The 16833-nt window shown below is 40.5% G+C and overlaps 1 protein-coding gene across 1 annotated transcript in view; it reads left to right on the top strand.

Annotated features, from left to right (window-relative positions):
* The window catches only part of pals2b (protein associated with LIN7 2, MAGUK p55 family member b), a 28393-nt gene that overhangs the window by 8867 nt on the left and 2693 nt on the right, over window positions 1-16833 (top strand). The window contains exons 4-11 of the mRNA XM_034301505.2: window positions 56-208; window positions 422-649; window positions 1170-1301; window positions 1414-1510; window positions 5041-5109; window positions 5211-5372; window positions 6934-7136; window positions 13237-13365. Coding sequence (XP_034157396.2) covers window positions 56-208; window positions 422-649; window positions 1170-1301; window positions 1414-1510; window positions 5041-5109; window positions 5211-5372; window positions 6934-7136; window positions 13237-13365 — 1173 coding nt within the window. The remainder of the gene's footprint in view (window positions 1-55; window positions 209-421; window positions 650-1169; window positions 1302-1413; window positions 1511-5040; window positions 5110-5210; window positions 5373-6933; window positions 7137-13236; window positions 13366-16833) is intronic.

Here is a 16833-nt window from a genome sequence, read left to right as displayed (position 1 = left end):
CTTCTCCCTCGTCTCATCTCGTCTCTTCATCAACTTCTTTATTTCCATGTCTTAGTCTCTCCTGGAGGCCCATGATATGGTGGCATCAAAATGCTATGAGATTCCGCCCCCCATCAAGCCGGCCACTGAAACAGCAGTCAACAATGCACTCATGCAAGCCGATGCTGTCAGAATGATCGGCATCCGCAAGAAAGCAGGAGAACCTCTGGTTAGTTTATGCGGGGGTGTAGTTTAGCAGAAGGAGTATAGCAGAAGGAGTATGTATAATTTAGCAGAAGGAGTATGTACTTCTGATGAACTGATCATTTGTGACAAAGGAATATCTGTCTTGGAGAAATAGCGCTTGAGGTTTTCGTCTCAAGATCCAATATACAGAGCATAACTCAACAGCATATTAATGTATGTGTGTCTCTTTAAAAAGGGAGTCACATTCCGGGTGGATAAGGATGACCTGGTGATTGCTCGGATTCTCTACGGTGGGATCATTGACAGACAGGGCCTGCTCCATGTAGGTGACATCATAAAGGAAGTGAATGGACAGGAAGTGGGCAACAACCCCACAGAGCTACAGGAGATACTGAAGGACTGCAGTGGAGGAATCGCACTTAAAATCCTGCCGAGCTACATAGATTCGGCAATACCACCCCAGGTATCCTTAACGCATGGACAGTTCATACAACTGCACGCTGTCAGTCGGTGCACTTAGTAGCTGGGGTGTCAGGGTTCTTTGGGGTCAAAAGGCCTTTTGGGAGCAATGTTAATAACACTTCACATTCGTTTAATGCGTTTCTAACAAAAGCTGATCCCTTTTTTTTTTTTTTTTTGTCTGTGTCTGTGTGTATGTTCTCTTTCTGTTTGGCCTAAACAACCTGTGCTCTCACCCAGTCTTTAAAAGTCTATTTTGTTTGCAATGCAGAATTTACACTCACTCTTTACACCTCTTTACACACACTAAGCTGTTACTTTCTATAGCTCTTATTTAGTGAAAATACAGTAGGTAGAATCTGAAAAGATCAGGGAATCATGTTTAAACAGTGATATAATACACAGACACTCAAATAGCAGATATATGCGTGATTATTAGTGGAGCAGATCTGAATATATGGTATTTGACCACTAATGCTCACATACACAACTTATATTAAGTTCTGTCTTCATCTGTGTGCTAGGTTTATGTAAAGCCACATTTTGACTACAATCCAGACAATGACAGTCTGATTCCATGCAGAGAGGCCGGACTCGCCTTCAACAGGGGTGACATTCTTCAGATAGTCAACAGAGAGGACCTGAACTGGTGGCAGGTACAATTTCACTGCTTTGGGAAGAGCCTGTGGTTGATTTGCATTCATATGGATTTATTCATTTGGAATTTGGATGTCAGCATTTCATTGGATGGTTGTGTTGTTTTGACAGGCATGTCATAAAGTAGGAGGGGCTACAGGGTTAATTCCCAGTCAGTTTCTGGAGGAGAAAAGGAAAGCTTTTGTTCCAAAGGACTTGGATAGAACAGGTACATTCAAACATGAGCATCTGGATAAATGTATGAAATATACAGGGTGTCCCAAAAGTCTCCATACATAGGGTACTATATTTGCCAGCACCATGCTGGTTGTGCCTTCGTCAGTGGATGTTCGTGGACATCCACTTCTCGGTTGGTTCGCAGCACTTCCAGTCTTTTGAATTTGTTATTAGTTGATAGTGTTGTGTGTGTGATGTGCTCGCCATGTTTCCTGTTAAAGTCCATCCCAACCTTGCGACAGCTTCCCTATCCATAATATTCTTTTGTCAAAGGCACTCATAAAGGCTACCACACATATATATATATATATATATATATATAATAAACTAAGTATGAAAAATTTTGGAAGACATTTTGCTAAAAACTGTTAATTTCTATGTGTATATGTATGGAGCCCTTTTGCACAAATCATTGCTTTTGATTTTCGATTAAACTGATTACATAATGAACCAAATGAAAATGACGTGGACAAAAAAGATGGTACCCTTAACTTAATATTTTGTTGCACCACCTTTAGCAGCAATCACTGCCAACAAGCGATCGCTACAGGTATTTTGGCCCCTGAGCAAACTGCTCTAACTGTCTGAGGTTTGAAGGGTGCCTTCTGCACACTGCATTTTTCAGACCTTTCCACAAATGTTCAATAGGATTCAGATCTGGGCTCATAGAGGGCCATTTAAGAATAGTCCAATGTTTTTTTTCCCCCAGCCATTCTTGAGTGTTTTGGGTCATTATCCTGTTGGAGGAGCCATGACCTGCGACTGAGGGAGAGCTTTCTGACACTGAGCAGTATGTTTCTCTCCAGGATGCTTTGATAGTCTTGAGCCTTCATTGTGCCCTGCACAGATTTAAAGACCTCTGTGCCAGATGCAGCAAAGCAGCCCCAAAACATGACTGAGTCCCTTCCATGTTTCATAGTAGGTACGGTGTTCTTTTCTTTGAAAGCTTCATTTTTTTTGTCTGTGAACATATAGCTGGTGTGACTTGCCAAAAAGCTTTAGTTTTGTTTCATCAGTCCAAAGGACATTCTCCCAGAAAATTTGGCTTGTCAACATGCATTTTAGCAAATTCCAGTCTGGAATCTTTGTTTTTCTTTCAGTAATGGTGTTCTCCTGGGTCTTCTTCCATGGAGCCCATTGTTGTTTAAAATGCGACGGATGGTGCCATCAGATAGTGACGTACTTTGACCTTGGAGTTCAGCTTGAATGGCTTTGGATGTTTTCCTTGGCTCTTTGTCTACCATCCGCACAATCCTTCTGATCAACCTGGGGCTGCATTTCTTCTTGCAGCCCCGTCCTGGGAGGTTGGCTACAATCCCATGGACCTAATACTTTTTTTTTATAATATTTGCAACTGTAGTCACAGGAACATCAAACTGCTTGGAGATGGTCTTATAGCCTTTACCTTTAGGATGGGTATCTACAATTTTGTTTCTGAGCTCCTCAGACAACTCTCTCCTTTGCTTTCTCTGGTCCATGTTCAGTGTGGTGCACACAATGATACCAGCCTACACAGTGGCACGTTTTCTCTCTTTAAATAGGCTGATTGGCTGTTACAAAGATTGAAGACACCTGTGACACTAATTAAGGTTAAACAGTTAGTTTGAAACATGATTAGAATGCAATGATTTCTAATCTTTGATTTACCAAGAAATCTGTTCAGGCTATTTAGATTATCTTGGTAAAATAAACAATATGTCATTTCACAATTTTATTGGTTTAATCTATCACATACTATGGGCAGGCATGTATATATGAGACTATTGCTTTTGGTTTAACCACTTTTCAGGAGCGATGAATCATTATTTCAAAAAATATTATTATTTCAACAAATTTACCCACATCCTGTATGTATGTGTATAATATATACATTGCTCAAAAAATGAAAAATATCGAGAAAATCTTTACTTATATACATTGTGTAATTTGTTGAGAACAAAATGATGTCACAATGGTCAGTGGAAGCCAAAGTCATCAGCACACAGGGCTGCGCCAATACATAACATCTCAAAGGTTCTCAATTGGATTCAGATCTGGGGAACGTGAGGGCCAATCAAAGGCATCAATGCCTTCATCATCCAGAAACTGCCTACACACTCTGGACACATGAGGCCGGGAACTGTCTGATTGGGTTGCAGGTACTGCCTCATGCTACAAGTAGTGACAAGGACCCTAACAAAACACAAAACTAGAGACAAATCAGGAAAGATAAGGAGAGAGCAATTGTCTGTGGTCACCACCTGCAAAACCATTCCCTTTTTGGTGGTTGTCTTACTGTTGCCTCTTCATTACACCTGTTACCACTTTAACACATTTTTTGTCTTTAAATTGTCTTGCAAGAGATGTAATCAGCTACGCACTGGAGAAAGCAAGGCTGATTGTTTTGTCAAGCACCTTTGTACCGCTGGAATGAAGGATTTCTCCTTTCCAGTGGACTACTGAAGTGTCTAAATTGTGTCACTTCAGTAGTGATGGACATAACATTAACGGCATCTTTGTTTACATTGCTAATAGTTAGTACATGAGCAATGAAGAGAACACGTAGGGAGAAGGAGCTACATTTATGTATGAATATATTACTGTGTACAAGAATAAATATTTTGAGAATTTTTACACAGTTGAGAATAAACAAGGCCTCTTTTAATAGAAATACATTATGTGGCCAAAAGTATGTGGACACCTGACCACCACGCCCATGTGTGCTTGTTGAACATCTCACTCCAAAACCATAAGCATAAATGGTTTTGCAGGTTGTGACCACAGACAATTATGGAGCTGGTTCCCCCTTTGCTGTTATAATGAGCTCCACTCTTCTGGGAAGCTTTCCACTAGATGTTGGAGCGTGGCTGTGGGGATTTGTGTTCATTCAGCTACAAGAGCATTAGTGAGGTCAGGCGCTGATGTTGGGATGTCGAGGAGGTCTGGGGTTCAGTCGGTGTTCCAGTTCATCCCAAAGGTGTTCAGTGGGGTTGAGGTCAGGGCTCTGTGCAGGACACTCGAGTTCTTCCACTCCAACCTTCACACACCATGTCTTCATGGAGCTCGCAGGTGAACCTGATTCACAATCACTTATGCTTCCTAACTGGACAGATTGATATCCTTGAAGTTTAATAGACTTGATGTTATACTGTAATGATTAAGTGTTCCTTTATTTTTTTTGAGCAGTATATGTATTACACTCACTGTATGTATAATATACACTCAATTTAAGATAGCACATCAGCTAACTCAGAGGGGCAAGTACAGCGTCATTAATTAATATGTTAAATGGTATATTGTGGTCATATACTTTCACAACGATAATTCGTAATTAAATTGTGAATAAAATAAAAACATTCAATAAAAAAAATAGAAAAATAAAATATTGGAATGGGTACTGTTAAAAATTGTACTGCACCCAGCTAGACATTTTGGCTTCATTTTGAATACTTGTTAAGATATCCACCCATATATACAGTCAATTATGTGCACTTAATACATGTGTGGACCCCCCCCCCCCCCCCCACTTCCTTTTACTGCTAGGAATCTTGTGTGGAACAGTGAATGGTAAAATGAAGAAAAAAAGGATGTACCTGACTTCGAGGAATGCAGGCAAGTCACTCAATGCGTTATTCTCAGATGAATGTTGACACCCACGTTTGATGTGGATGTGACTGAATATGCTGTATTCATTTGCAATGAATGGAATGTAGAATTTGACCATCACGAGCTGCAGATCTATGAGGAGGTAGTATGCATGCCACCATTCCAGAGGAGAACACTGGTTCTGATCGGAGCGCAGGGAGTCGGCCGTCGCAGCCTGAAAAACCGTCTGTTGGTGCTGCATCCTGACCGCTATGGAACCACAGTACCATGTGAGTACTGATATTAACATTGCTATCCAATCAAAAGAAGTGGATAATCCAATTAATAACTCATTAAAGGGTAGAATAAACTGCACTTAAACTTTTGAATCTAATTGCTTTCACAGTTGGAATCTTTTTGTACATGAATGCATTATCAGGACATTAAATTCTTAGGTAATTTAGTACAGTAGGCCGAGTACAATTATTCAATTCAATTTTATTTGTATAGCGCTTTTAACAATGGACATTGTCACAAAGCAGCTTTACAGAAATAAATGGATTCAGGATATAAATTGTAAATGTTGTAAACGATATGAGGAAGAAACTTTGAGAGGAACCAGACTCAAAAGGAAACCATCCTCATCTGGGTTACACCCGATAGTGCGATTATAAATAAATCCCTTCTGTAACTGTGTACTACATGAAATTGGCATCAGGATAACACAATTATAACACTTTTTCGTGTTGGCTCTCTGGACCTGCCTGATCCATCCTGATGCCCTGCTTCTGGTTGAAGTTCTCATTGGTTGGAGATCGCTCACTACTGCAGGCCCCACATGGACGGCCTGAAGATCATTGGTATTGCTGGGGATGGTGCCACTTGGGGACTGTGGAGATGGCTTTGGACTGCGGTTCATATGGGGAGTTGTACTGTAGTGGCTTTGGGGCTGCGGTTGCCGCAAGCAGTTTTTTACTGAGGTCTCCATCAGTGAACAGTGGAGAAGCTCAACAAAACAGACTTCATGTGGAAACTCTAATGAATTTCCTGGTTACACAGTTGCACTATTTGTCCATGTAGTACACAGTTATGAAGGGATTTATTTATAATCCGGTGACAACCGGATGAGGATGGTTCCCTTTTGAGTCTGGTTCCTCTCAATGTTTCTTCCTCATGTCGTCTCAGGGAGTTTTTCATTGCCACTGTCGCCTCTGGCTCACTCATTAGGGATAAATTCACACATTTACAATTTAGATCCTGAATGTATTTATTTCTGTAAGCGTGCTTTGCGATAATGTCCGTTGTTAGAAGCACTATACAAATAGAATTGAATAGAATTGAATGTATCAGTGCCGTAAGACAGCTGTAACACTCATTTGTTATGCAAGTATTTGTGTATAGGAACGTATTTGTAACATTCTTTTTATACCTAGGGTTAGGGTTAGAGATTACCATAGCTTTAATAAAACATATATAGTGTCATGTTTTTGCATGCAACACCATTTGTGTTGCTGTTAACTGAAAACATTTATACCATATTGTTTTACTGTATCTCTTTCATTTGATAACTGAATAATAACAGAATGAGAGTTCACTGTGTTACACTCCTTGTAATGTGAGTAAATGCCTCTTCTTGCATGTGCATAAGTTTTTGGATGTAACAGGAGATTGAGATTTTCAACACTGGCAAGGTTAAAGTGAATATATGAATAGTTCATTCAGTGTCTGTGGAAGGAAAACACAAATTCATGTGAGAGCTTGTCCACTCTGTCTTTCTCTGAAAGTTCAGTCTGGAAATGGCCAGCATGTTTCATGCAGTGATGCTTCCTGCAATCCTTTTCTGTCACTCAGTCACATCTCGAAGGCCTCGAGAGGACGAGCATGATGGTCACACTTACCAGTTTGTGACACAGATGGACATGGAGCGGGACATTAAATTGGGATGTTTCTTGGAGCACGGCGAGTATGATGGCAACCTGTATGGCACCAAGATCAGTTCTATTCATGAGGTAGCGAACACGGGACGCACCTGCATCCTGGACGTCAACCCCCAGGTCCATAAACTGAAGCCATTAATTTCATTTTCATTTATGTAAATCTCTGAAAGCATCTCATTTTGACTTTTTCCTTAGACACATTTTACCTTATGTAATCTTAATTATGTGTCTGAGTGGAGGTGATTAAACCTAGTCTTGGAAATATTCTTCTGATTTCCACTGAAAATCTTTTGAATCTATTTGGAGTAAATTTAATATTACATGCATAGCTGAAATTTGCAAAATCACAATCCTCTTCAATGAGATCTGCAGAGGGCATTAAAATTTTAGTAGTCTAAAAATGACAATGGGTTTTCATTTGAATGTTTCAATTGATAGTTTTTTTAAAAAATAATGTCAAACTCCCACTAATACACACACAGGAATTCTTATTCTGCTTTTACTTTTCCCACACACATGTGCGCACACACACGAACCTATGTTTGTCTTACTATCCTTATGAGAGCCTTCCAATAACATCATTGTTAACACAGCTAATTAATTCAACGCGTACACCTAAATCTAATCCTAACTTTAACGTCAGTAGCCAAAAGGAAACCTACTGGGTTTTTAAATAAAAGCAGTTTTTGTTTGTAAAAAAAGAATAAAATAAATAAAATTCTATTTGTGCCTGAACCACCGGTAGATGACCTGAAATACCATCTTGTGTGTGTGGTTTCTGGCACCAAGACGTTAGCAGCAGATCCTTTAAGTCCTGTAAGTGGTGAGGTGGGGCCTCCATGGATCGGACTTGTTTGTCCAGCACGTCCCACAGATGCTCGATCAGATTGAGATCTGGGGAATTTAGAGGCCAAATCAACACCTTGAACTCTTTATCATATTCCTCAGACCTCCTGAAGGAGGCCACTGCCATTAGGGAATATTGTTGCCATGAAGGGATGTACTTGTTTAGGTAGGTGTCAATGCACTATATGTTCTGATACCATTCTATCATAGCTAACCTTAACTTTCTCAGCAATTTTCTGCTACAGTAGCTTTTCTGTGAGATCAGACCAGACAGGCTAGCCTTCGCTCCCCACATGCATCAGTGAGCCTAGGGCGCCCATGACGCTGTCGCCAGTTCAGTGGTTGTTCTTCCTTGGACCACTTTTGGTAGGTACTAACCACTGCATACCGGGAACACCCCACAAGACCTGCCGTTTTAAAGATGCTCTGACCCAGTCGTCTAGACCTCACAATCTGGCCCTTGTCAAAGTCAGATCCTTACGCTTGCCCATTTTTCCTGCTTCTAACACATCAACTTCGAGAACTGACTGTTCACTTGCTGCCTAATATATCCTTCACCTTTACAGGTGCCATAGTAATGAGATAAGAAATGTTATTCACTTGTCAGTGGTTTTAATGTTATGGCTGATCGGTGTGTATGTACACACGCACACAGGCGCACACACACACACACAGTTGCGGTCATAAGTTTACATACGCCTTGCAGAATCTGCAAAACGATAATAATTTTTAAAAAATAAGAGAGATCATAAAAATTGCATTTTGTTTTTTTTATTTAGTAACTGTCCTAAATAAGCTATTTCTCATAGCAGATATTATATTATCATATATTATATTATCATATATATGTATGATAATATCTGCTATGAGAAATATATATATATATACATATATACATATATACACACACTCTTACCCCAAGTCCTACACTACACATTCAGGATTCTCCTTCTCTTTCACTGGCACATCTTTCTCATCTAGCAACAGAAAGATCCTACAAGTCATCTTGTCCTGCAATCCTACCACATGCCCACTGGATCCAATTCCTTCCACAATGCTCCAGACCATCTCACAAGACCTCCTCCCCTTCTTCACTACTATCATTAATGGCTCCATAACATCTGGTCATGTACCAGCTGCATTCAAGAGAGCAAGGGTTATTCCCATCCTGAAGAAATGCACTCTGGATCCCTCAGACATCAGCAACTACCAACTGTTATCACTTCTCACTTTTCTTTCTAAAATTCTCAAACACAGACTACAATCAACTTTCACAGAACAATCTCCAAGATCCAAACCAGTCTGGCTACAAAGCGGCACATTCCACAAAAACTGCCCTTGTGGCCGTCACCGAGAACCTCCATGCCGCTAGATCAGCCAAACTGTCATCAGTCCTCATCCTCTTTGACTTTTCAGCAGCATTTGACACAATCAACCACAAGACTCTCTGGTCTGTCCTCATGAGTCTTGGAATTTGGGCACAGCATGGCAATGTTTTGCTTCCTACCTGGAGGGTCAGTCATATCAGGTCACATGGAGGGGATCCACATCTACTCCATTCAGACTCTCCACTGGTGTCCCACACGGCTCAGTTTATACTTTATACTCAATCTCTTGGTGAGGGTATATCCTCCCTTGGGTTTTCATACCCCTGCCAGGCGGATGGCACTCAACTTATTCTCTCATTTTCTTCCTCAGATGCTCATGTTTCTGCTCGGATCTCAGCATGTCTGGTAGACGTCTCATCATGGATGGCAGCTCATCAGCTGAAACTTAATCCCAGCAAAACGGAACTGCTGTTCCTCTGAGGTGATTCATCTCCACATCAGGATCTTGCCTACAAAGCCAAAAATGGACCAGCACACCCTACCTAAAAGCTCCCTCCGATCCTCTAGCACAGCTCAACTGGTCCCACCATCTCTCAGGGTACAAAGAAGACATGGATCAAGGCTCTGTTCTGGCACCTAGATAGTGGAATGAACTTCCCCTCTATGCCCGTTCATGCAACGACTAAAGACCCACCTCTTGATTGAGTTTGTCAGCCTGATAGTACTCTTAGTCCATGACCTAGTGAACCAGTATCAGGATGCATTTATTGATAGAGACTTCAAAGCACTTCGGTAAGTCACTCTGGATAAGGGAGTCTGACAAATGCAATAAATGTAAATTAGCCTTGGAGGTAACGATGAAGGCTTCCCTTTTTGACACCATTGATGGTGAGTTGTACTTGTTTGAATTTCGCTCACTGATTCATTCAGTTTCACAGCCCCTGTTACCAGGAGAAGTAGCAGTCTTGTTTTCTTTTTGTTGCTGTCATTTCCAGGAATGATTTGCTGTCATTTCTAAAAATAGCTTTCCTTGTGGTGAATCACTGAATTGTTAGTTCCCCCTATATACATAAGCTCTGCTCCATAGGAATAACACGTGATAATAATAATAGGCATGTGATCAGTGTCTAAACTCTCTAAGAGCTGAGGAGTGGGATTAGTTCTGTGCCAGATGCCTAGGCTTTGATCATTTCAGAGAGGCAACTAAGGAACAGACATTTTTAATGCCGATGTCACAGCATTAATTGTTTAAACTCGAATCTGACCCAAGCATCACAACCCAAAGCCATGACCTGCTAGCCATAGACATATGGATGTTCTGGCGTCTGAAGTGGCTCAGCTGAAGTCAATGATGTTAGAGCTGAAGCCATGTACACGCCTTGGTGGAGTTCTCAGAATAGCTAACAGGAGCTGATTCTCATTATCTACCGTTTGATAGCTATTACATCCCCTGTCATTTGAGGACTAGTGGACTTGAGACTCCATTCTACTAGTGTGGTGAGTTTCTCCTAGTACAATGCATGCTCTTCATGGTTAATCACCAAAACACAGGCTTTGAGTGAATTGCACTTGTGCAGCCAATACCTAAGCTCTCTGGAAACTGGGACAGAAATCCTCAAGAGTAAAGCAGCCTGGATTTGACCAGTGGCTGAGGAGCAGCTCATAATGTGGAATGTGCTGTTCTGCATAGCTCCAGCCAAATGGAATTCATTATGCCTCAAAGTAAGAACTATATGGAGAGCACTGAAGGAGGTTTTTTAATCTGTCTACTGCACTACACCTGAGCTTGCGTTGCACGCCTACAAGCAGGTTGGCCCAGGCAGTATATTTGCCATTGTCACTTTCCGTGCATAACTGGTGGCTTCAGCAGATAAAACACTATGTTCAGACATGTGATGTCCAAACATGGAATACAGATGCACTGCTGTATTACTGGTATGCTGTCCTACTCTTATGGTTTGCTTTACACATGGTGCATACAGATAATTTGCTGCTTGCATTGGAGCTATCAGTCCAATCTGCACCTGTTGGTGCTGCTCCTGGCAGTGAAACACCTAGTCCTCATCTAATTCTTTAAAGCCCTTCCATTGTGAATGTGTGAAGGTTATAAGATGTTAACCAAATTATGCAGGTAAGGACTGGGTCACATTGATGAGCCTGTGCAATGCACCTTTCAAGCGCTCTTTGCTCCAGAACACAGTAGTGGAGTTGTCTTTCAATTACCGGCATTCCAATTCTTACCCTCCAGCCTCCCTCTAGAACGGAGGGTGTTTACGAAATGTAGGCAAACAGCCCCGTTGCTTCTGATTGCCAGAGGCATAAGGGTACTGTCATACTTGGACAGGGGGTTCTAATGGACCTCCACCAGGGAGCAGGCCATCAGGGAGATGAGGATGGGTTCTCTTTTGAGTCTGTTTCTCAATGTTTCTTCCTCACATCGTCTCGGAGTTGCCTTACCATCGTTGCCTCTGGCTTGGTCATTAGGGATAAATTTATGTATTTAAAATGTATATCTGGAAAAAAAGTATGGTTTTTCCTGATGGATTATTTCTGTTCAATTTTATTTATATAGCACTTTTTTTCCAGATATAGATTTTAATCCCTAATGAGCAAGCCAGAGGCAACAGTGGCAAGGAAATACTTACAAAGACAACATGAGGAAGAAACGTTGAGGGAAACCAGACTCAAAACACATCCTCCTCTGGGTAACACTGGATAGTGTGATTATAAATAAATCCCTTCTATACCTCTATACTATATGGTCAAAAAGTGCAATTGTGTAACCACGAAAGCTCATTATAGCTTACACTAAATTACAGTCATTACTGTTGCATAACTGTATGCTCTAAAGTCACTAACTGGAGTAGTGTTAGAGTAGCCCCCCTCAGTTGAGTGACAATCATCTCTGAATGCCCTTCCAAGTCAATCTCAGTGTTTCCTCATAACATACTGATATCCAGGTGTTAAAACACTCCATGTATTCATTTATACATTTTTATTCATTTATTATTTATAACCTCGCTCCTGCCAGGAATATAGCATTTGATGCTGACATGGCGTTAAAAAATTAAACACCTATACCTGTTAAAACACTACCTTCTGGAAGGTAGGAGGTGTGAAACAGAATGGTAGGTTATATATGTAACGGTGGTTCTATGAACCAGAATACCGGTCACTTGGAACCAACAACAAACTAGTAGGAACTGAGCCAGAAGGTTCCAGGGAACAATGGTCGACGTGTACACACACACAAGAGAAAGCATCCAGATGAGAAAACACTGTTCTGCTGCTCTCACGGTTACTTATGTAATCTACTAGATTCCTTGTGGTGACCAGCCAAATGTCCCCACATCGTTAAACTGTCAGATATTCCTATCCTTGTGGGGACATTTGGCCCCTAACAAGATATAAAAACATACCAACACAACATACACACTTTACATAGTCCAGAAATAAAAGGTGCAAACTATGTTCTTACAGTGTTGTTCAAGGTTCAACAGGGATCCTCAGACTACAGGCAGGTTAGAAGTAACCTCTTTAGCAGGTTAATGTTTTCTCTCATCCAACACACCTGATTCAGTTCATCAGTTCATTAATAAGGTATTCTAGCATTTGTTTGTGGTTTAAAAAAAAAAAAAAAAAAAGACTAAAATGACACCAATCTATAAATATAGTGACCTAAATACTGTTGAGTCCAAAAAAGTTCAAACCTCTTGGGCAAAATAAATAAGACAAATTGAATTCATATCAGAAAGACAGTATTAGGGTACCTTCATTATTATAAGTAAAAAATGATAAAAGGGTGTAGGTTAAGATAAATAGTGAAAAAACAAATAACTGGATATCAGTTCCAATGTATTTCTGTTCTAATGTCTAATAGAGTTTATGCCTTACTTTTGCCTTTATAACCACCTCCAACCTCCAACCTCTTTCCTATCCTCTTAGTAACACACACTCACTCTATTGTTGACATTTTCTGATCATTTCTGGAGGCTGATTAAATCATAGCTAAAGATGTTTTTCCCCACTGACTCTTTGCACAGGCTCTGAAGATGCTGAGAACAGCGGAGTTTATGCCCTATGTAGTGTTCATAGCGGCTCCTGAGTTCGAGACACTGAAAGCTATGCACAAAGCTGTCGTTGATGCAGGAATCACCACCAAACAGCTCACAGTACGTACAAATCAAACGCAATCAGGGTAACGCGTTACTACTGAAGTCCACTCATATTGTATGAGTACTGGGGCATAATGTAACAATGGAGTCTCAAAGGCTGAATTAGGATCCATGAGCTAGTTTAATGAAGATCATTGCAAACACAGTGAAATCCCAATCCAATTATCAGTGTTATTAGGCAGGCAGAGGTGAGAACTCAAATGATTAGGGTTATCAGAGGCAGAGAGTAATCAAAGACAAATTAGAGAGCAAGGGTCACAACACATTAAGGCAATAATCAGAAGCAGGGCTCAGAACTATGGATGCACCGATTCTAATACTGGTAATGATGGACTTAACTAACCGGGGCCCTCCCTGGAGGAGGCCCTCCAAAAGCATGGAAAATAAATTTGATTTTGGTTTCTAAATTTGATAATTTTTATTATTATAGCAATATGATGTTAGCTATGATATTTATAATAAAACAAGACATCATCATCCATGGTAAGTTTTGTCCTGCCTGTTGTTTCCTTTAGTGATCAGATCCCCCAAAAGTTGTTTGGCCCTCTGTATCTATTGTGTATAGTCCTTTTTCACACATCCTGTTACGAATGCGAAAGTGTAAGTAGTACCACATCAAAACTTTTGGTGAGGTAGTGAACAGCAAATCAAATACAGCTCGCAGTCACTGCAGCATCCCTAAATGCACATATAATGTAAGCAAACATCTGGACTTGAGGTTTCACTTGAGGATTGTGAGAAAGAAATGGCTTTGAGAAACCATAATGTTACCATAGCAACAAAAGCTGCCAGGAGTCCTGTGTTCCATGGCAGCTAGTGTCCATTTCTTAATATGTATCGTTTGCCAGAAACCCACAGACAGAGTGTCCTGCTATTGCATTTTGTATGTTTTTTACAATATCACTGATACTGTGACCCAACCTCCTAAATACACTATATGGCCAAAAGTATGTGACCATCTTGACCATCACCATTGACCATCACCTATTTGTTCTTGTTGAACATCTCATTCCAGATTTATTCCCCTTTACTGTTATAATAAGCTCCACTCTTCTGGGAAGCTTTCCACTAGATGTTGGAGCGTGGCTGTGGGGATTTGTGTTTATTCAGCTACAAGAGCATTAGTGAGGTCAGGTGCTGATGTTGGGATGTCGAGGAGGTCTGGGGTTCAGTCGGTGTTCCAGTTCATCCCAAAGGTGTTCAGTGGGGTTGAGGTCAGGGCTCTGTGCAGGACACTCGAGTTCTTCCACTCCAACCTTCACACACCATGTCTTCATGGAGCTCGCTTTGTGCACAGGGGCATTGTCATGCTGGAACAGGTTTGAGTCTCTTAGTTCCAGTGAAGGGAAACTGTAATGCTACAGCACACAGAGACGTTCTATACAATTGTGTGCTTCAGACTTTGTGGCAACAGTTTGGGGAAGAATGATCCGCAAGGCTTCACACTGAATGAATGTCCATAAGCTGTTTAAATAGCAGACAGTCAGAAAGCAACATGGAAGTGTATGTGATGTCAGATGTAGCACTAGAATTCAGGGTAACACTGCCTCTGCTTGCAGGAGTGGAAATGTCATGAGTCCTTGCTACACATACATTCTTATGCTTTCATAATGATGAATTAATACAAATACAGATGCTTAGTGCAACATGAAATAATGACATTTTCATCAGCAGTCTCTGAGTCATGAAAAATATGTGTGTGATGGTCATGTGACCACATATGTGACCATATAGTGTAAATATACTTAATAATAATAATAATAATAATAATAATAATAATAATAATAATAATAATAATAATTGGTGCTATGCCCCTGGAAGTAAGGCAAGTGTATGTTCACACTAATGAACAGACAACATGAAATGACAGCAATCAGAATCTATTTTATGATTAATGATTGCCATCAAAGCAAAGCAGACTGTAAACTGTACTCAACTCAAAGGGTTTTACAACAAGGGATTCTGATGCCCTGAAAACAAAAAACAAAACATAAAACAAAGCAAAACAGGTTCTCCACAAGTTCTCATGAGGTGAGTTGAGACCTCATTCAGTTGTTTTTTATGTTTTTCATTAGTGCCTAGCTCTCAGACTAGGCTTATTCCATTAGCATACCAAAAAACTACTCAAAAAAATTACTCAGAACTTACAGAATACATAATGATCCGCAAGGCTTCACACTGAATGAATGTCCATAAGCTGTTTAAATAGCAGACAGTCAGAAAGCAACATGGAAGTGTATGTGATGTCAGATGTAGCACTAGAATTCAGGGTAACACTGCCTCTGCTTGCAGGAGTGGAAATGTCATGAGTCCTTGCTACACATACATTCTTAAGCTTTCATAATGATGAATTAATACAAATACAGATGCTTAGTGCAACATGAAATAATGACATTTTCATCAGCAGTCTCTGAGTCATGAAAAACCACTAAAAATGGTAATACTTTAGCAATAACATCGTTAGATGATTTGGTGAATTTATAAGCTTATTCTAATTGGCTTTCAGTGAAGAATAAGCTTGACCAGGAACCACTGTAAAACAACACTTCCTTTTTAATTGGAAAACATGCACATAGAGCATAAATAATGATAAATAAATAATGAATAGAGCGGGTTTAGAATTAAGCACTGATTCTGCTGAATTTGATACATCGCAGACAGAGCTGTCGGTCAGATCTGGGTGTGATGACCCTTAGTTGAAGAGAATCGCCAGACAGTTTCCAAAGTTCTTTCAGTGAGTTTACTGAATGTAACTTTCTTGGGCATACATGTGTGGTTCTGAAACAATTAACACACACAGTTAAACTTAGGGATACATTCACATAAGTATTTCACTAATATAAATGCCCAAATAAATAAATGAACAATACTTTTTTGTCTAAATTTAAGAAAGGAATAAGTGCATAAAGCATTTCTAGGACGATATTGAATGGTTATTCTCTACTCACCCACACGTGGCGCACTACCACGTGAATACCGCTTGTCTGAACATCACGTAAACCTTTGGCAAATAGCTGATCGTTGCGAAATGATACAGTTATCTTCAACATACCAGTGATCCTGTCCCCTTCTGCTCTCCGGATCTGCCTGATCCATCCTGATGCCCTACTTCTGGTTGGAGTTCTCATCGGTTGAGATCGCTCGCTGCAGCTGGGGCCCCATATGGACGGCCTGCAGAACCGTTTGGATTGCTGGGGATGGAGCCACCTGGGGGCTGTGGAGATGGCTTGGGGATCACATATGGGGAGCTGTACTGTAATGGCTTGGGACATCGATTGCTGTAGTGGCTTTGGGGCTGCAGTTGCCACGAGCATCTTCATACTCAGGACTCCATTAGTGGACAGTGGATAGATTTTAACCAACCGGACTTCTTGCGAAAACTGTAATGAATTTATTGGTTGCACAATTGCATTATTTGTCCATATAGTACACAACAATAGAAGGGATTTATTTATAATTGTTGCA

Source organism: Pangasianodon hypophthalmus, chromosome 29 (assembly GCF_027358585.1).
Source record: "Pangasianodon hypophthalmus isolate fPanHyp1 chromosome 29, fPanHyp1.pri, whole genome shotgun sequence".
Lineage (NCBI taxonomy): Eukaryota > Metazoa > Chordata > Actinopteri > Siluriformes > Pangasiidae > Pangasianodon > Pangasianodon hypophthalmus.
This window is presented reverse-complemented; position numbering and strand designations above follow the sequence as displayed.